The sequence below is a fragment of the Pseudochaenichthys georgianus genome, chromosome 21, assembly GCF_902827115.2.
Source record: "Pseudochaenichthys georgianus chromosome 21, fPseGeo1.2, whole genome shotgun sequence".
Taxonomy (NCBI): domain Eukaryota; kingdom Metazoa; phylum Chordata; class Actinopteri; order Perciformes; family Channichthyidae; genus Pseudochaenichthys; species Pseudochaenichthys georgianus.
In genome coordinates, this window is record NC_047523.1 from 8,791 (window position 1) to 29,770 (window position 20,980).

General features: G+C 43.5%; 1 protein-coding gene across 1 annotated transcript; it reads left to right on the top strand.

Moving 5' to 3' along the window:
• Positions 1–6,484: 6,484 nt before the first annotated feature.
• Positions 6,485–18,934, top strand: LOC117467113 (high affinity cGMP-specific 3',5'-cyclic phosphodiesterase 9A). Its single transcript, XM_034110732.2, has 14 exons — positions 6,485–6,580; positions 8,216–8,377; positions 8,466–8,517; positions 8,995–9,097; positions 12,896–13,038; positions 13,115–13,174; positions 15,375–15,552; positions 16,499–16,621; positions 17,202–17,294; positions 17,419–17,486; positions 17,577–17,679; positions 17,789–17,893; positions 18,502–18,648; positions 18,781–18,934. The coding sequence occupies exons 1-14, from the start codon at positions 6,493–6,495 to the stop codon at positions 18,901–18,903; spliced, it is 1,548 nt and encodes a 515-aa protein (XP_033966623.1). The 5' UTR covers positions 6,485–6,492; the 3' UTR covers positions 18,904–18,934.
• Positions 18,935–20,980: the final 2,046 nt, after the last annotated feature.

Genomic DNA, 20,980 nt, shown 5'->3' on the forward strand with positions numbered 1-20,980 from the left:
ATATCAAGAAGATACTCAAATGATATCTAGAGTAAAACAGTTTAGTGCCTGATAGGAGGATGTGCTAACTAATAAGGCTTTATTTAAAGAAATGTGCAGAATACGACAGTGTAATGGTGGAAGTATACACACATTGATAGATGTGCAAAATAGCAATTATATACAGTCTTTAATGAACTATTAGAGAATAACGAGTAATGAATATGCTTTAAACGGATCTGCAGATAAATATTTAGTCTTCTCAAGCACCAACTATCAAATATCTCGCCTGATTGTTGGCACTTGACAATCACCTTCACTGAATTTCATTCAGGTGTAACTAAAGTCTGATTTAAGGCTTGTTTATATTTCACATCATTAATCTAAATCTGTAAAGTAACTAAAATAAATGTAGTGGAGTAAAAATACCAGGTTAACCTTAAAGAAAGCCCTCAGGATTATAAAAGACCACCATCACCCCAGCCACAAACGGTTCTGTCTGCTGCCGTCTGGCAGGCGGTACCACAGCATCCGGACTAAAACCACCAGACACATAGACAGCTTCATCCCACAGGCCAGAAGACTTTAAACACCTGAACTTAGAAATAACATTCATCTGGCTGCTACTTAGAAATTATTTATCTAATATATCATATTCCAATCACTTGTATATAGACTCTTATTGCACTATTTCACTATTTTTTCTGTGTATCTGTTTTATTGCGTAGCACTGTTGGAGGAGCCTGTGACCTAAGGGGGGGAGGGGGGTAGGACACGTTCGATTCCTGTTTTGAATAGTGTGCCGTCGATGGGTTTCATTCCATTTCAAAGTCCTTTTGGACGCTCTGTGTAAACGTCGCGCATCCAATCACAGAGGTTGAGGACTGATCACGGGGTTTGTCAAGCTAAGCACATGGTGTAGTTCCAAACGATAGCTGAGGATTCTGGGTAGTGTAGTGTCTTCGGCTATCCTAAAACGCCGAAAAAATATTTGTTTCTCCGAATCGAAGGGGAAAAATACAAAAGCATTGCACACAATTCAAACCAATCAATGTTGTGTAATTAACAAAGACAATCTGGTGTTTTTTAGTCGATGAGTAGTGCAGATATCACTGCAAAATCAATCGACAGTAAGGAGAATAGGCTACTTACTTCCGGGTGTAAAATTCTCCGTTATCCAATGGGAATGGACGCTCGTAATACAATACAGGGGACATGATCATTATCTTTTAAATAACGTTAACTGAAGGGAACAATCTATTTGACACAGCTGAAGCTCTGGCCTTCCTTAAAAACTAACTAATTTAATAAAAATCACAGTTGTATTACACACAATGCACTGTTTTTTGAGAACACAAATTCGTAACTAATGTAATTTTACATTCTGACGAAAAATAAAAATTATTATGAATACAAATAAAATAAAAGAAGCCTCCCGTGAGTTACTACAAGCTATAAAGTAGATTTTAAAAACGTTGTATAGAATAAAAGCTCACTGCGGGACGTTGTAGAAATGCGTGTGTGCACCACGACAAAGGAGCCTCATTCACTTTACATTGGGGTTGTTTGCGTGGTGCCGACACGCAAATGTAACAAAGTTCGTGACTCCACCACGCATTGTGGTGTTAAGGAGTCGTGGTGGAGTCACGCATTCTGGTGAGATCAGGTTGGCTACGCTGGAAAATCTCCCATGAGCCATCTAGTGTTTATATATATCTATGGTGGAGGTGTCCTGAGAGTGGAGGTCTGTACCGGAACTGTCCTGAGAGTGGAGGTCTGCAGGCAGGCTCCCATGCATTACACCGCCTCTGACTCCCTATCTCTCGGCACTACACTGGTGACCCTGACACATCTCGAGAAGTTTCCGGGACGGACCCGAACACAGCAAAAAAGAACGCATATTTCAAATATTTCTGCTAATTATCTTTATTTGTAATGTGCAATAGGAAATTACCCAATGTGGTTCATCCTGCTCTTCCATCCCGCAGTAAAAGCAAAGCCTGCTTAGATCATCTGTTGAGACAAAACGTAATCAATATCTTCAGATAAACCACATTGCAGATTTGGGGTCAAGGTGACCCATTCCAATTTTTGACTAAAAGGTCAATTATATAAGGACAATATACTGTATGTAGTGACTATTTACCCTAATCTATACTTAAGCCACTGTGTTGCTTTTAAAACCCTGATAATGTCCCTGGTCAATATTAACCCAACAGTACCAATGGTCCAAGCAATGATACAATACAACAATTTGCATGGCACATTATTAATATACTAGGTTATTGATGCATACTTATGAGATACAATTAATAAAAGTAACTACATGAAGTCATTGACAATGTTGAGAAAAGGTAACAAACCAGATTCTCTGAGGAGAGAAGTAGCAATGTCCAGCCTCAGCTCGTGCACTGCCTTCTGGGAGGTTTCAAACTCAATTGCCTCCCCCAGTAAAATCTTCTCTGCAAACTGAAGAGAACTCTGATTAGTATATGGACTGCATGGTCTATGATTTCACCCTCAAATGGAATACAGACAAATGACCCAGCAGATTTAAAGAATGACATGTTGTATATGTGTAGTTTGACACAATTCAATACATCTTTGATCAAGATGTATAAAAGCAAGTCAAGATATTCAGTCTAATTGCTACTGAATTTGAGTTTGAGAGTAATGTTTGGCTCAATGCATTTCACACTCACTTTTAAGGCCAGGACACCACAGGATGTGCTGTCTTGTTGGCGATTATGGGGGAGGGTGCTGCATGTCCACCTTGACACCTTGCAGCCTTTCATCCTCATAAAGGCTCTACAGTATGTAGATAGTACATGTGTCAAGATGCAGCACATCATTGTCAAAAAACTCATACAACACCGGAACTAGTACATTGTATCAAATATACCTTAGACTGTAGGCACACCCTCATTTTGCCTTTCCCTTCTCCAAGTGGATCCAAGAAGAGGGTTTTCTTCTCATGGGGGTACATTACCTTTTATTATTCACATGGAAACACAACATGCATTAGGCAGGAACCATACATTAGGCAGGTACGATGTAGGGTATTGTTTAGATGTTATCAATAATAAGTGACAGCATGTATGTATGGCCCGGTTATCTTGCAAATCACTAATTATATATGGTGTATACAGCACTATAGATACAGATTGGAGCTTAAAATATGCTCCTATTCTCACCACCAACATCCAGTGATGGTTCTCGTTCACAATTCCCACGATGACTGTGTGTGCCATTGGATCAACCTGAGAGTAGTTGCAAAAGTATTACATTGACACCAGCCAATGAGATTTTGTTTCTTGGTTCAAGACCCTTTTGTACTTTCACGATTGGTTGCTGATACAAAGGAAATGACCATATTTGGATCCGATGAGATTGTGCAGGAGAGACGGAGCTTTCCAACGATACCTCTGACGACATGGTGCAAACAGCAGTCGCGGTACTTTATGTTACGTTAGAATGCTAACTTTTAGTGAATTTAGGAAAAATCTACTGACGCAAATAGACAAACTATAGTAAAATGAACACTTAAATGTGTATTTTGTACGTTTTCCTTCCAAAAGACTGAAAGAAAACATGTTATGGAATCAAAATAGCACAACATCTCAAAATTGATCAGTGCAGGAAAAACAATGTTTTTGTCTGCGGTGTCTCGACTTTAACAAACAATTTATGCGGCTCGTATCGCTGACAGCCGGGCCCTGCCCGGCACCGCCTTTTTTCTTTTCTTTTTAAGCAGACCTCTCCCCACTTTTGGCAGCACCCCCTGAGCAAAATGACTTCCCGCGGCTATGGGGAGACGATGCACGACCTGCTGGGTCGACCAGCAACCCGATTGCTACCTCGTGGGCTTGTTTCTTCGGGGCGTGCGGCTGCATGTCCCGGCTGCGCTAGCTGACGGCAACTAGCGGCTAACCACGTGGGGCTAACAACGGCTAGCAGCTACCCATGGCTGCCAGCTATCTGCTAACGGCTAGCTGTTAACGGCTGTCGACATATGTCAGTTAACATCTGACTGTTAACCATTTTTTTTTGTGTGGACACTCTCACTTTTTCACCACCTCGACGGCGGTTCCAGACGCCACTCACGTTTTCATCGGCGCCTGGGTGGCGCACTCCTGGACCCCGTCTCGCCTCGACAGTTTCGGACGTCGCCCATGCTGCCATCGGCCCGTGGGTGGCGTGCTCCGGAACCTGTCTGGCCTCTCATCTGTCCACGGCTCTTTCCTCCCGGGGATACCTCAACGCCTGCTGAGGACTTTGTGCCCGCCGCCGCTGCGCGTCTGCCTGCGGCCGGGTTGCGCTCCTTCCTCCCGGGGAGACTGCTCCTGCCTTCCGGGGATACCTCAACGCCTGCCGAGGACTACATGCCCGCCGCCGCTGTGCGTCTGCCTGCGGCCGGGTTGCGCTCCTTCCTCCCGGGGTGACTGCTCCTCCATCCCTGGGATACCGCTCCGTCCGGATAATTCATGCCCGCCGCCGCCGTGCCTTCACCTGCGGCCGGGCAGCGCTCTTTCGCCACGTTCGCCACGACACCTACTGCGGCCCCCTTGTGACGGCTCGCCCCCGGTGGGGGTGCCCTCGTTAGGGCCCCTACCCTGTCCTGCGGCCCCCTTTCGTCGGCCCGTTCCATGGCCCGGCCCTTACCTGCGACCCCACCCTCCTCGGACCCTGTGGTGCTTCCTCCTCGGACGCCATGTTTGAATTCTGGGGGGGCTTGTGTGGTGACCACCTATTAATACACTGGGACATAATTCATACATGGAACTACAGTTGGGGCTATTGTTCCCACACGGACATGTTATGTGTTTACTATATATGTTGTGGCTTCTCTCTCTTCTTCCCGGACTGCAACCGGACAACATGACCTTAGCTGCTGTCAAATAAAGTTCCCTTTTGCGCCTTCATTGCACCGCCTCTGACTCCCTATCTCTCGGCAAGGCTATTACTTTTATCATTCATAACTTTCATAATTCCAGAGATACATCCCATAATACATCCCATTTTTAACATGGAAGTCAATGGAGAACTCTTCAGACTTCAACAATCTTCATGCAACTTCAACTGCTAACTGCTCCTTCTTCAACTGCTAACTGCTCCTTCATACTTTCACTCAGAAACCTCTTTCCAACTTTAAAATGTCACACATCTTTCTGACATTATTCGTGTATCACAACTTTTAAATCTGATTCTGACTTTTAGAGATATTAAACATTGTTCAGACCTTGGTAAAGAGGCCTTCTTCAGATTTTAGAGTGTGTGATGGAAACCTTTGATCTCTGGACACGTCGTTAGCTCAAATATAAACACCTGTGTCATGGAACACGATTATGTCATCACTCCAACTGACATGCTCAGAGCAGCAGACTTCAGATAATGGTTAATGGTCCTGCCCTCAACAGCTCTACATCAATTATGGGGTGTTATCATATGCCGTTTCCATGGAACACATCCCTCGTCATAAAACACAATGTCACTATACATTAACTCCTATGAAAATATTCAAAAAGTGCTCAAACTTCACATGTGTGCTAACAGTCCAGCTGTGAATACATCTACAGGACAGTTTTGAGATTTCTTCAAATTCCGTTGCCATGGCAACACAATGCTCGCCATGAAACACGTTTTTCTCATAACTTCAGTGAAAATGCTCAAAATGGCCCAAAACTTCACAGGTTTGGTAACGATGCAGCCATCAACGCATCTAAGCATATTATGGGATGTCATCAAATGCCGTTGGCATGGTGACAGATCATTCACCATCAAGTTAGTTCAAAAGTTTGCAGTTCAAATATTCTGCTGCTTTTCCAAGCCTTTTTGCTTTCTTTTCTTCTCTCATCACACATTCAAGCCCCCTGTGTTCATATATCATTTCAATCTAAATTCTTCACTTTCTTCTTACACATTACATTTCAGCATAGCAGTTTAGCGTCACATTTTCAGCATAAAGCATTCCCAATAGCAATTTCTTCAGGAATTGCATTCTCTAGTTACAAAATGTTATGTCTTTATTATGCTGTTTTACTTGCTGCATGTATGTTTGCATCGAATATATTGTGTTATATTATAGGCTACTACTACTGCTAATGATAATAATAATAATAATAATAATAATAATAATAATAATAATATTTAACAACACACAACTATAAAATAATCATTAGACAATAATTTATTATTGTGATTATTTGTACTGATCAAATTGGTGGTGTTTTATTTCTGTCAAGTGAGAGGAAATAGGCTTGCATAAAAGGATAAACAATTGAGACAAAAAACTAATACAAGAAAAACAAGTACACATTGAGAACAGAACCTGAGGATACATTTAGTGAGTGACTTCTACTTCTAATAATGTAACAGTGGAAATTAAGGGAAATGAAGGAGGAGCAGAAGAGGAGGTGGAGAGAATAAAAGCAAGGGGGTGGGGTCTTCATCACAGTGAAATAAGGAAGCAGGACTGATCAGCAGTGCACTCGTCAGTAACTCTGAACTCATGACATGGCAACAAAAATCATCTTCTTCACAGTGAACGGGAGACCGGAGAAGGCGGAGTTCCCCGGGGACTGCCCTGCGCAGGATGTCAAAGGTAGGAGCACAGAAGGATTTCAAAGTTCAGTTTCTGATGTTGAAGACATTGTGAGGTATGTCAGAGTGCATACACACACCCTCAGGTGCAATCTTAGTGAATCAAATGATATCTGCATCCATAACATCATTTTTATAATTATTAAATACATTTTCCAAATGTCTCACATGTTTACCATGATTCTTCCCTTATGTGAGAAGGTAAATATCATGTGATGTATGTTATTATCTATTACACATGAGTTGAATTAATGTATTCAATGGCAGAAAAGTGATCCAGAAAAACTAGAGAAGAAAACAACGTTGATAAAGGATCAGATGCAGATTAAAGTCAGTTCCCCAGCAGATAGAGAAGTGTGTGTGTGATGGAGGACCAGCTGCCACTGACAGCTCGGGTGGAGGCAGTGTGTAGCACTGGCTTCATGTGGTCTTAATGTGCTTTGTGTAATCCTCCTATTGTCTTCGTTCCCCCCCCCTTACTTTGGTGTTTGCGGTCAAATGTGACCGGTCCTGTTTTAACTGCTATTACATGAACACGAAAACCACTAATCATCACCACATTTCATTTAACACCCTTTCAAACTGTAAGTATTGTATCAGAGTACTGGTACACATGAAGAACTGCAGTACATATACAAAGAACAGACACTGAACATGTACTGGTGAGCCAGGTGTGATCCATGTGGGGGGAGGGGCGCATAAGAGCGGGAAACGTGTCAAATTGTTCTGTGTGTGTGTGTGTGTGTGTGTGTGTGTGTGTGTGTGTGTGTGTGTGTGTGTGTGTGTGTGTGTGTGTGTGTGTGTGTGTGTGTGTGTGTGTGTGTGTGTGTGTGTGTGTGTGTGTGTGTGTGTGTGTGTGTGTGTGTGTGTGTGTGTGTGTGTGTGCAGGGCCGTCCCTGGCCAACATGAGGCCCCACGCAAAGTGATATGATGTTTCGCGAGCGTCGACGGGGAGGGGGGGTGCTAGTGGAGTGAGGCACCCTCCGCAAGGTGAGGCCCCACGCACTCTGCATGATCGGCCTGTAGGGAGGGGCGGCCCTGTGTGTGTGTGTGTGTGTGTGTGTGTGTGTGTGTGTGCGTGCGTGCGTGCGTGCGCGCGTGCGCGCGCGCGTGCGTGCGTGCGTGTGTGTGTGTGTGTGTGTGTGTGTGTGTGTGTGTGCGTGCGTGCGTGCGTGCGTGCGTGCGTGCGTGCGTGCGTGTGTGTGTGTGTGTGTGTGTGTGTGTGTGTGTGTGATCAGCACTTGTATACGTTCAATGTCTCCTGTGAAGGATGTCATGAAGCCTGAATGCACTCGAATGTAAAACTATAAAGTTATGACTGATGAAAGAAGTAAACCGGTCAGATTTGACCCGAAGACGACCGGAGGGTTAAATGCAAGTTGTGTCTCATTATTTACTTTGTATTTCCTTACTGTTTTGTAAATCATTTGTTAACAATTTGTAAAGAACTAAGTTACAATCCATAACCCATTGATGATGGCTTCCATATTGACCAGTAACCTCAAAGCTTTTTCAAAAGAGAATGAACTCCAGGATTCCCCAGCAGCATCGGGGTTTCAGATGGCCTTGCTCAGCGTGTGGGGAAGCATATCTCCTCAGGATTGATGGATACATGAGCGTTGAACCTCTCTCTCAGATCTGTTCCGCTCTGCAGCCGAGGCCGGACCCCATGACATCCTGAAGCTGTACAACCCCAAAGGCAACATCACCAACATCTCCCCGGGGCTGGAGCCCAACTCCTCCAGCTGCTGCTACAAGCTGGAGGTGGTGGCTGCCGACTGCAACAGTGAGCCGTTAGGTATCTTTCCCTTTGCACCGTGGGAAATGCAGTGCTCGGGTTCATTTCAAAAGGTTTGACTCGTCTCCCTCTTGCCTTGTCATCTCAGGTGCGGAGCTTGCAGGTGCACTGGGATGTGACCTCTCCTCCATGGAGAAAAGGTAGGCCAGGGGAGTCAGATCAACATTAAAGACATTTCATTCATATTTACTGTGAAAGGTCAAAAGGTCAGTTCTTGTGAAGCATCAGATATCTGGTTATATACTTTGAAGGTTGAATGTATATCAACTGTGAAAATGTACATACTATAATGTGTTAACCATTGGCGTCACTTTGTTCGATTTGTTTTCAGATTTCAAAAACCAGTACTGCATTAGGCGCCCCGCAAAATACAACTAGTGCAGTAACTTGCTATGCTGCTGCGAAGCTGTTACAAATTGCATCACTTCGGTCACCAGAAAACAGTCCTTGAGATTTTTCTCTTGTGCAAATAAACCTCAAAGTGTATCATTCTTTCTGCCCGCTAACATTTAAAAAGACAAATGATCCGAATGCAAAATAGTGGACAAAACGGGCCATTCCCCCAGGATGAAGGACGCCTATGATCCTAACGCTCCTCTGATGGTGTGTGCTCTCAGGCTGCAGGGCCTGGAGAAGAGGATCCTCACGGAGGCCGGAGACGCTCCTGCAGTGGTGTACGAGATGAAGAAACAGGTGGATTCATTCCGGGAGAAACTGGAGGTACGGACAAAGCAAAAAGGAAACATGGAACTTATTCATATGGTTATACGTATGGGTTATACATTCTTCGTTTTCATAGAGAGATCTTCGGGCCTCATCAGAAAAAGAAACATTAGCAGTCAGAAGAAGAAATAAGTGGGACCTCAAAAGAAGGCAAATAGTTTCAAAAGCTTAGCATTTTGGAGCTGCTCTTATCAATGTGTTTGATATGAATGATTCAATGAAGATATTTGAAATGGGACACTGTCGCTAAACTATCTGACACTTGAGAATAGAGGCCCAGACACTTCACAGAAAGTATTAACAATATATATTACCAGCAAATGTGCAGTGGGAAACAGTTGGTGTATTATACAGAAACAGATCCAACTAACCAAACACCAAAACAACTAAACTAATCCAACCCTGACTATGAAATGGTTTCAAGCCATAAATGACGTCTAAACATTGATTTAAATATAAGAAACTGAGATAAAAGGAAAATAAAGGCACAAACAACTGGAACAAAGCAATGTAGTGTTAGTGTATGCTTTGACAACAACTGCCTCCTTAAGCTCTTTTGAACACATTGGTAGAGAATGCTCAAACTCATTCCATGCCTGACTCAGCAGTTCCCTCGGCTGCCCTTTCACTTTAGTGGTGGGTTTCTTGGCCACTCTGTTAACCAACCTTGGTTAGCTTCCCATACGTGTAACTGATGCTGCTAGTGTTCCTCGTGACTTTGTGATCCCCTGACATCTCCCCTCGCTCCATCCTGGGGTGCATATGTCTAGCAGGGATGGCTCTACTTGATGTCAAACTTGATTACCTACCGATTTAAACGAGTGAAGCTGTTATTATACATTTGCATTACGTTATGGTTAAAATTGCTTAACCTACCATCCTAAAAAAAATGTTATGCTCAAACTGAAGAAAGACAAAACAAGAAATATAATTTTGAAGTACGTATACTTGAGTATTGAGTATTTCCATTTGATGCTACTTTGTACTTATAATCCACTCCAGTTCAGAGGTACATGGTGTACTTTTACTGCACTACATGTATTTAATACCTTTAGTTACTTCTCAGATGAATGATGTGAAATATAACCAAGTGTTGAATCAGACTTTAGTTCCACCTGGAGTGAATCCACCAGCTACCCTGCAGTCTACAAAGTACTTCAGACTAGCTGCACCTTCACCAGCTACCCTGCAGTCTACAAAGTACTTCAGACTAGCTGCACCTCCACCAGCTACCCTGCAGTCTACAAAGTACTTCAGACTAGCTGCTCCTTCACCAGCTACCCTGCAGTCTACAAAGTACTTCAGACTAGCTGCACCTCCACCAGCTACCCTGCAGTCTACAAAGTACTTCAGACTAGCTGCTCCTCCACCAGCTACCCTGCAGTCTACAAAGTACTTCAGACTAGCTGCACCTCCACCAGCTACCCTGCAGTCTACAAAGTACTTCAGACTAGCTGCTCCTTCACCAGCTACCCTGCAGTCTACAAAGTACTTCAGACTAGCTGCACCTTCACCAGCTACCCTGCAGTCTACAAAGTACTTCAGACTAGCTGCACCTCCACCAGCTACCCTGCAGTCTACAAAGTACTTCAGACTAGCTGCTCCTTCACCAGCTACCCTGCAGTCTACAAAGTACTTCAGACTAGCTGCTCCTTCACCAGCTACCCTGCAGTCTACAAAGTACTTCAGACTAGCTGCACCTCCACCAGCTACCCTGCAGTCTACAAAGTACTTCAGACTAGCTGCACCTCCACCAGCTACCCTGCAGTCTACAAAGTACTTCAGACTAGCTGCTCCTCCACCAGCTACCCTGCAGTCTACAAAGTACTTCAGACTAGCTGCACCTTCACCAGCTACCCTGCAGTCTACAAAGTACTTCAGACTAGCTGCACCTCCACCAGCTACCCTGCAGTCTACAAAGTACTTCAGACTAGCTGCTCCTTCACCAGCTACCCTGCAGTCTACAAAGTACTTCAGACTAGCTGCACCTCCACCAGCTACCCTGCAGTCTACAAAGTACTTCAGACTAGCTGCTCCTTCACCAGCTACCCTGCAGTCTACAAAGTACTTCAGACTAGCTGCACCTTCACCAGCTACCCTGCAGTCTACAAAGTACTTCAGACTAGCTGCACCTCCACCAGCTACCCTGCAGTCTACAAAGTACTTCAGACTAGCTGCTCCTTCACCAGCTACCCTGCAGTCTACAAAGTACTTCAGACTAGCTGCTCCTTCACCAGCTACCCTGCAGTCTACAAAGTACTTCAGACTAGCTGCACCTCCACCAGCTACCCTGCAGTCTACAAAGTACTTCAGACTAGCTGCACCTCCACCAGCTACCCTGCAGTCTACAAAGTACTTCAGACTAGCTGCACCTTCACCAGCTACCCTGCAGTCTACAAAGTACTTCAGACTAGCTGCACCTCCACCAGCTACCCTGCAGTCTACAAAGTACTTCAGACTAGCTGCTCCTTCACCAGCTACCCTGCAGTCTACAAAGTACTTCAGACTAGCTGCTCCTTCACCAGCTACCCTGCAGTCTACAAAGTACTTCAGACTAGCTGCACCTCCACCAGCTACCCTGCAGTCTACAAAGTACTTCAGACTAGCTGCTCCTTCACCAGCTACCCTGCAGTCTACAAAGTACTTCAGACTAGCTGCTCCTTCACCAGCTACCCTGCAGTCTACAAAGTACTTCAGACTAGCTGCACCTTCACCAGCTACCCTGCAGTCTACAAAGTACTTCAGACTAGCTGCTCCTTCACCAGCTACCCTGCAGTCTACAAAGTACTTCAGACTAGCTGCTCCTTCACCAGCTACCCTGCAGTCTACAAAGTACTTCAGACTAGCTGCTCCTCCACCAGCTACCCTGCAGTCTACAAAGTACTTCAGACTAGCTGCTCCTCCACCAGCTACCCTGCAGTCTACAAAGTACTTCAGACTAGCTGCTCCTTCACCAGCTGCCCCGCAGTCTACAAAGTACTTCAGACTAGCTGCACCTTCACCAGCTACCTGCAGTCTACAAAGTACTTCAGACTAGCTGCTCCTTCACCAGCTACCCTGCAGTCTACAAAGTACTTCAGACTAGCTGCACCTTCACCAGCTACCCTGCAGTCTACAAAGTACTTCAGACTAGCTGCACCTTCACCAGCTACCCTGCAGTCTACAAAGTACTTCAGACTAGCTGCACCTTCACCAGCTACCCTGCAGTCTACAAAGTACTTCAGACTAGCTGCACCTTCACCAGCTCTGAGAACACTTTCATGATCAATCATTATAAAACATATCAGATATATTATTCTGAAATGGACCAATCGGCACAACGACTACTTTTACTGTCTTTCACTATATTTAGATGAGAATACTTTCTACTTTGACTTGAGGAACCTTCTTCCACCTCTGACCAACAGAAATGTGTACAAACGTTGAAAGTAATTACTGTAGCAAGGAATCATAACCCAAGTGTAACATGTTGGATATTATCTTGTGTGCAATTTCATGACCGTTGTTTACAGTTTAGATCTTAACGGATGACACGCCTTTCTCCAATGTCCATTCCAATATTACGTCCACTAGCTGAATCACTATTTTAAGATAAATGTCTTTACATGGATTACCAAGAAATTGCGTAACAGCCTCGCAGAATCACAACATCTTTTTCTGTAGGAAGATATAGAAATATAAACCAGGGCAACAGAGCAATGAGAAGTCAGCAACGATGATGACTTTAGTGACGAAGGGTCTATTTGTTGAAGTGCTCTAACCTCCATATTGAACCTGATCAACTGATCTCTTCAGAGTGTGGAGCACCTGAGCTGGCTGGGCTTGTTCAAAGATCTGTCCGAGGGAACACACAAGCCCTCCCCCTTCTACCACAAGAGAACCCTGCATAAGACCAGGAAGGAGTGTGAGCATGTCCGGGAGAAGTTCCTCCAAATGAGGCACGTGTTTGCAAAGCTCACATAGTGCAGACATCATGTTTTATGATCTGCTAATCATATGCTGTCCCCTTTGCAGCTCCCTGGAGGTATCAGAGGAAGTGAGGCAGTACCTGAAGACCCCCACCTTTGATAACTGGTGAGCAGGGTTGGGAGGGTTACTTAAAAATGTAATCTATTACAATTACTAGTTACCTGTAAAAAAATGTAATCAGTAACCTAATCTGAGTATCAAAATGTGAAAGTAATGTAATCTGATTATTTAGAGTTGCTTTTGGATGACCTCAATATGAAATGCAATGCAAATAAGAGCAGGAGAAATGAAACATCAGTAAGAGGTGTATTGAAGACACAACACAATGTGACCTTAGAAAAGAGGAGACCAAGGTATTTAGGGTCAAAGATGTCCTCTTATGTGATAGGCCGACAGCATAGCATTCATATAGCTTTAGTTTAATACCTTCATTAAACACAGCATTTTCTTTTTTATAAATCAGGTGTTCACCAACTGCATTTGAACAAATATATTTAAAATAAGGAAGTATCCTCAATGAAAACCAAAATGAATAATCAAGCATACGACTATCTATAATATCATTTATATATATATACATTTTTATTTCAAAATGTATTGTAAAATTGTAATCCTGCTTGTAATTTCTTTCTAATGCAACAGCAATCTGACTGTAAGGGAATACAGTTATATGTGTTGTATCGTGATGATGTAATCCATTACTCCCTTCAGCCTGCAGCTGATTGGCCAGATAGGTGTGGAGAGCTTTTAATGTCACACACAGTATTCATCAACATGATGTGCAGGCTGTGTGATCACCAACAAACAGTGCACCTGTTCCCTCAGTGCGCGCACACACACACACACACACACACACACACACGCACGCACGCACGCACACACACACACACACACACACACACACACACACGCACGCACGCACGCACACACACACACGCACACGCACGCACGCACACACACACACACACGCACGCACGCACGCACACACACACACACACACACGTGTCGTGCCCTTCAAGCACCTCTGCTGTGATCTGAAGAGGACACGAGACGTCAGCCTTTCCTCTGATCTTCACACTCATCTCAATATGAATAGGCCCGCAGCGCCGTACAAATGAAAAGGTCTTAAAAGGCTTCATCAACGAAGCGGGTCTGAAGCGGCTTCATGGGAGGAAGTGCCTGTTGCATTCACTGAGGCCTGCACATCGTTCCATTCCCCTAAAGCCTCTAACCCACGATGGTGGCAGGGGAGCTTTGAGGCTCTGCACAGAAACCAGGGTGACAGATCATCAGCATAAATCCTTTGTGCCCTGCTCACATCCAGCTGATCGCATTGCATTAACCACGCCATGGCTTCCCTGCTCTGACTGTGGCCAAGAGGTGTCTCTCAAAGGGCCAGCAATACCCTCACCAGCTCAGCACTGTTGTTTTCAGACTATGTGACTCTAACAGAAGTTAAAGGTGCACATTTAGAGTATTGCCTGCAGTGAAACAGTATATGTAGGTAATTAGGCTTGATAGATCAGAATACCTGTTCGTATAATAACATAGAATATATTATATATACGATTATTGTGGCTAATATAACTTGCAATGAGGATAGTATCACAATTAATTCAGTCCAAGTAATCTCAAGCTGTGTGTGTGTTCAGGTTCAGGTTCAGGTTCTTTATTTGTACCCGTAGGTAGATTCTGTTTGCAGAGACAAATACAAGGGTTCCATCCTGACACTAAAAACAAACACAAACAACACATCTCTAATAAAGGACTAGTAAAAGTACAAGTACACCCCGCTCAACCAAATCTCAAACATATTTAAAAAACATTTTAAGAAGGAAAACACTAGTACAAACATGGACATTCAAAATTCACAATTGAAAATTAAATAAATAAATAAAAATAGGCATCAGTGTGACGCTCCTATGATGTGTTGATGTGTGCAACAGCTGCTGGGATAAAACTGTTCTTATAGCGCTTCGCTCTGCTCCTCGGGCGAGTCACCTCCGCCCGAAGGAAGAAGCTTGAGCTCTGAGTGCAGAGGGTGGAGTCATCGTCTAATATGGAGCTGGATAACCGCGCGTGTGTGTGTGTGTGTGTGTGTGTGTGTGTGTGTGTGTGTGTGTGTGTGTGTGTGTGTGTGTGTGTGTGTGTGTGTGTGTGTGTGTGTGTGTGTGTGTGTGTGTGTGTGTGTGTGTGTGTGTGTGTGTGTGTGTGTGTGTGTGTGTGTGTGTGTGTGTGTGTGTGTGTGTGTGTGTGTGTGTGTGTGTGTGTGTGTGTGTGTGTGTGTGTGTGTGTGTGTGTGCAGGCAGTGGGAGGATGCAGAGATCATGGTGCTCCTTCAGGTCATGTACACAGATTTAGATTTCATCGCAGCCTTCAACATCGAGCCGGCGGTCCTGCACCACTTCCTGTTCGAGGTGTACCGGAGATACAACAACATCCCCTTCCACAACTTCAAGCACTGCTTCTGTGTCACCCAGATGGTGAGTGTGTGTGTCTGTTGCAGTGGTACTTCATAAGGACAGACCAGGAGAGATGCCATCCTCCCTGTGACTTGGTGAAGGACATGTTCAGGGTGGAGAGGGGACTCACATCAGAGGACAGCTATTTCACCCTGATGGTTTGATGGCGTCTCCATCAAAAAATAGCTTTGACGAGCACCGGGTACTTTTCTCAGGAGTTTGAGAATCCCAAAGCAGTGGCAAGAAGAAGATTGGAAAAGACACCATAATTGAGTTCTTCTGTTCTTCGACTGTATGTAAAAAGGGGTCACTTGTCCACAAGCTATACGGAGCATCTTAATCAAACTAAATGAATTGACGTATGGACAGCATTCAGCCAGGCTCTTACTTCCACATGGCTGACAGCAGTGCTGGTGTCCCTCACAAAGACCGTGACAGACACTCTGAGATGCAGATTTCTACATAATAATAATTCCTTACATTTATTATAGCGCCTTTCCAGATGCTCGAAGCACTTTACAGATACACATTACACATATGTTTGTATACATGCAATGGTCACGGTGGACAATACCCACAGGAGCAAATCCGGGTGAAGTGTCTTGCCCAAGGACACAGGAGCGGGTTTCGAGTTGGAGTTCCCCAACGCCCCCTTGATCTGAAGATCAGATGCACAGACCACTGCGCCACCCGTCCCATACATGGCTGTCGGTGGCGTCCTCAATCAGAAATGTCAGCGCTGTTCCTGAACCTTTGGAAAGAATAGACCAGGGACTTTAGTTAAAACCATTGTCCCTGAAACAGAAACACAAAAGTATCCTTAAAAGGTTCCTAGTTCCTCAGGTTGAAAAGAGGCTAATGTGTTTATGTCACTGCTCCCAAACTATTGAAGTGATTCAGCTTGTCATGAGGGCAAGTGACAGCCTTCCCCCACAGCGCATGACAACATCTCTTGCCCTCTGAGCAGATGTACGGTCTGATCTGGCTGACGGACCTGAAGAGTAAGATGGACAGCGAGGACCTGCTCATCATGCTGACCTCTGCAGTGTGCCACGACCTCGACCACGCCGGCTACAACAACGCCTATCAGGTAGCTCCATGAAGTCTCTGTGCTTCGGCAGGCATGTTCCCTGACACACAGTGAGGTGGTATCCAGACTGCTGCAGCCTCATACTAGGTTCAGCTAAACGTCAGACCTTTTTTAACTCAGAACTTAGACCGTGGATTTTGTACTGTCTTCTACTTTTGATGACTTTTATAAGGCGTATTCTAACAGCTGTAATGGGGGGGAAACCGTGCCCAATAACTTACTTTGTATATTTGTGAGTTTTGCATGAATCAAGACTTGAAAAATGTCAACCTCTTTAAATGTCTTTAACAAATTCTTGTTTTTATCTTTTAATGTATCTTTTAATAGCTGAAGTTGGACAGTTCTATCATACCTGTTGACATCACATACACAGTGTCTGTTGTATTTGACATGTTTGCTGTCAAATCATATTTTCCAACATGTTATATGATTTCACTTCTTTTAGTTTAAGAACACTGAGTTCTCACGTTGTGTAAAGAAAACATTGAAATGTGTTCTGGTGTTGTGCATTACAGCAGCAATGCATACAGAAGTCTTTGAAATGTTAATCCTAAAGTCTAAAGTAATGGCCTTGTTTCAGATAAACGCTCGGACCGAACTCGCTCTCCGGTACAACGACATCTCTCCACTGGAGAACCACCACTGTGCCATAGCTTTTGAGATCCTGGAGAAGGTAGGCATGGCACCTCTCTGTCCAAGCTGCATGGGATCGTGCATAGGGTTAGTGATTGGAACCGACACCCTCAGGTGAGGCTGTCCACGATCAGCGACAATCAACTGAACCTCATATCTTTCAGACAGAGAGCAACATCTTCAGAAATCTGTCCATGAATCAGTACAAGCGGATCAGGGAAGGGATCATCAAGTGAGTGCATCTTTCTGATTCTCTCAGTCCTCCACATGTTGCTCCTGTAATTCCCTCAGGATAGCAACAGTATTTATCTTTTCCTTTCAGATGCATCCTGGCCACTGACATGACGAGGCACAATGACATTCTCATCAAGTTTAAGTCCATCCTGACAGCTTTTGACTTCACCAACAAGGAGCACAGAGAAGTGGTGAGGACATATGTTCAGTATTCAACAGTGGCTGAAGTCTCAAGATAAAAACTCTGTTTCTTTTACAGTTGAATGTATAGCTTCTGATTGTGTCCTGTTGTGTTTGCAGCTGATGATGATCCTGATCAAAGTGAGCGATATCTCCAACGAGGCGCGGCCCATGGAGGTGGCTGAGCCCTGGTTGGACTGTCTGCTGCAGGAATTCTACAACCAGGTACCTTCACCACTGGATATGTGTTTCAACTATGGACGCTTGATTTAAACTTTGTTCTGCACATGTTATCCTCCTTCAACCTCCGATTCAATGTGTGGGATGTTCCTATTCAATACGTACAACCTGACTCAGCAGCAACACGGTGTATTGAAAGAGTTCATGTGGTTCTCCAGGTCTGTTTCTCTCTCCCTAACAAAGAAGGGTTGAATCCCACTCAGTTGTTCCTTTGACTCCTTTCCAGTAAAGATGACAAAACCGGAATTTATCCAGCTTGTATTGCGACTATCTTAGTTGACCATAACATTTAAAAAGAAATAATTTAGCAGATGGTCTGGTTAAAAGAAAAAGCACACTTTTCAATAGATTTCAGTGTTTGAACCACAACAACATCTGGCCAGCAACAACATAGGTACAGCTTATTTTGAGCCTTTCGCTATTGGCCAGTTAGTCAATAAATGGGTTTTTCAAACATGTTGAATCACCACAACGTCCTTGAGCATAGTCATACATCTAAAAATATGATGCTGATTGGATGAGAGCAATGATCTTCCACAGGCTCAGACCTGTTACAGACATTCGCTCCAGCTGTGTGTTCTCTCCACCTTCAGAGTGATGTGGAGAAGTTAGAGGGGCTTCCAGTCACCCCCTTCATGGATCGGGACAAAGTCAACAAGCCGTCGTCTCAAACAGGCTTCATCAGATTTGTCCTTCTGCCTCTCTTCATCGAGCTGGCCAACCTCTTCCCCTGCTTGGAGGTCATTTCTTTTTGAAAGATTCCTAGAAATCAAGAAGTTACTTTGGGAAATGTCCTTCAATAAAGTAGAATACGTCAAGTTTGAGGCAATGTTTTGGGGTTCGAATATATGACTTGTTAATTCATTCTGCAGCAACACATAATCCACCCGGTACGGAAGGCTCTGGATTACTACACAGAGATGGAGAAGGCGCTGGAGAGGGAGAAAGTGATCCGGGCTCAGACACAGTGTCCTGCTGACAGCCTCACAGACTGAGGGACCCATCTGTGGGGCCGAGGCAGCTTTAAGAAGAGGACTATCTGAAATCTGCTGTCTAAAGATTGTATGGTTTTTAGATTTGTTTGAATGTATTTGAACTACAACTGAATCTAAATGTGTATTTTTGTATTATTATAATTATTATTTATTAATTTTTTGGTTTATTTACCGGGCTAAGCACAAGTACTATATTGCGTGCAAGTTAAGATTACCTTTTCTTTTATTGTAGTTTTGGTGTATGCAGTGATCTGTTATGTGATGTAAACAGTAATAACTTTGAAAGAGTATGTTTAAAATACAAAACAACAGCCTGAACTATATTTCATAAGAGTACAAAGTATTTGATATCAAATAAGAAAATAAAATCTCTCATGTTGCCGCAAGAAGTCAACCACTTCATTTAAATAAGACTTTATGAAGCTTAAACTTGAAAAAAAGATTGCCCTCACTTTTCTCTCAAGGCTTGTAATGATGGACACATGATTCATTACACTGAGTGTTGGAATGATGAGACAGGACATTTAAAGACATCACTTTAGGATGTGTAACAATGTCTGATGGCAGATGAATCGATTGGACTCGTTAGTCGCAGCCCTCTCTGTGAGGAGACATGGCATGCTCTCCTTTTTAGGAAGTAAAGACATTCTATGTTTAATGTAATATCGCCACCCTGTGGCTTCAGTGCGTTATAACTACTGGGTTTATCTGCACCACAGTTTGCTTTTACATTTTAATAAATAGTCTTCTGACGAAGGTTACACCACAGTACACAGTCTGTGGTAAATATATAACTATATATATATATATATATATGTAATATGAGCTATAGAACCTAGCTGAAATCTTCTAGCTAAACAAAAAACGCTACGAATGTGCCCTCCTGCTCTTCAGGGTGACCTTCAGGTGAAAAACATGTGGTCCTTCCAGGACGCCTTTCATTTATGGAGTGCCTTGGTGGAGTGGTTACAGTGCATCCATTTCATACATTCCTTATTGCTACTGAATCAATGTGGGACCTATCAGTGAATGGACAGCAGTAGATGATGATATGAAAGACTTCTCTCAAAAAGTGTAAATCACCACAACAACAACAACAACAACAACAACAACAACAACAACAACTTATTGAGCTTTCAGTCATAGATCATGGTAAATGATAATGCTACTTATATCTCGCTTCATCAGGTCTTTAAGACCCCTCAAAGCTCTTCTACATACAACGAGTTATTCACCTATTCAAACCTCGTTCATGCAGAGCAGTATATGCCTATATTTATAAGTTCATATAATGGGATTTATGTAAAGAATGACTTTCTTTATGGCAAAGTGATCTACATAAGAAAACGGTATTTGTTGAACATGAATAATGAAATGTTCACTGTTAAATCAAATGAATATGGTGACTGTAGTAATCTGAATCAGAATGTAATGATGCAGTACTTATCAGAGCATATTCCAGCTGACTGCAATACATTCCCGTGATGTGGTACACAGCAGGCAAGGCCCTACGTCAGCTCACTGGATGCACAGATGCTCCTTTCTGTGGAATGTCATCACTTGAACAGCTGTGACCCCTTTCTCTGCCCCCAGTTCAACTCCAGCGCTGCACAGAGGTGGTTTACATGGACCTAGTTGAAAGATGTTGACCATTTGAAAGAAAAGTAAGGACTTGTACACAATGTGCTGTGGTGAAGGATCAGGATGACACTGTGAAGGGAAGCAGGAGTGCAGCCAATGAAGCTGTCTCTTTAGGGAAGCCATTATGTGAAAGGTGGTAGAAATGATATGAGCTACAGAACCTCTTCTAGCTATCATTGTTGGCGACATCATAGCATAAATAGTCAGAATGTAAGCTACATATTAAAACCACTTAGTAACACATTAAAACATGAGCTATTTGCACCCCAGTGTCAAATGTGGACTGAATGGCATTACTGCATTTACTTAATTATATGTTTTTATTGTCACCTTACTTTTCAACGTTGTGTTTCCATTCCATTAATATATAAAGCAGTTCCTCCATAAATGTATGGTTAAAAGTCACAAATGAATGCACAGTTTTTGATGCTCATAT

Excerpts from the sequence above, each read along its gene's own strand:
- LOC117467113 (XM_034110732.2), top strand. The coding sequence starts at position 6,493 with ATGGCAACAAAAATCATCTTCTTCACAGTGAACGGGAGACCGGAGAAG. Across the intron at positions 13,175-15,374 it reads ACCCCCACCTTTGATAACTG|GCAGTGGGAGGATGCAGAGA; the intron begins GTGAGCAGGGTT and ends GTGTGTGTGCAG. Across the intron at positions 15,553-16,498 it reads GCTTCTGTGTCACCCAGATG|ATGTACGGTCTGATCTGGCT; the intron begins GTGAGTGTGTGT and ends CCCTCTGAGCAG.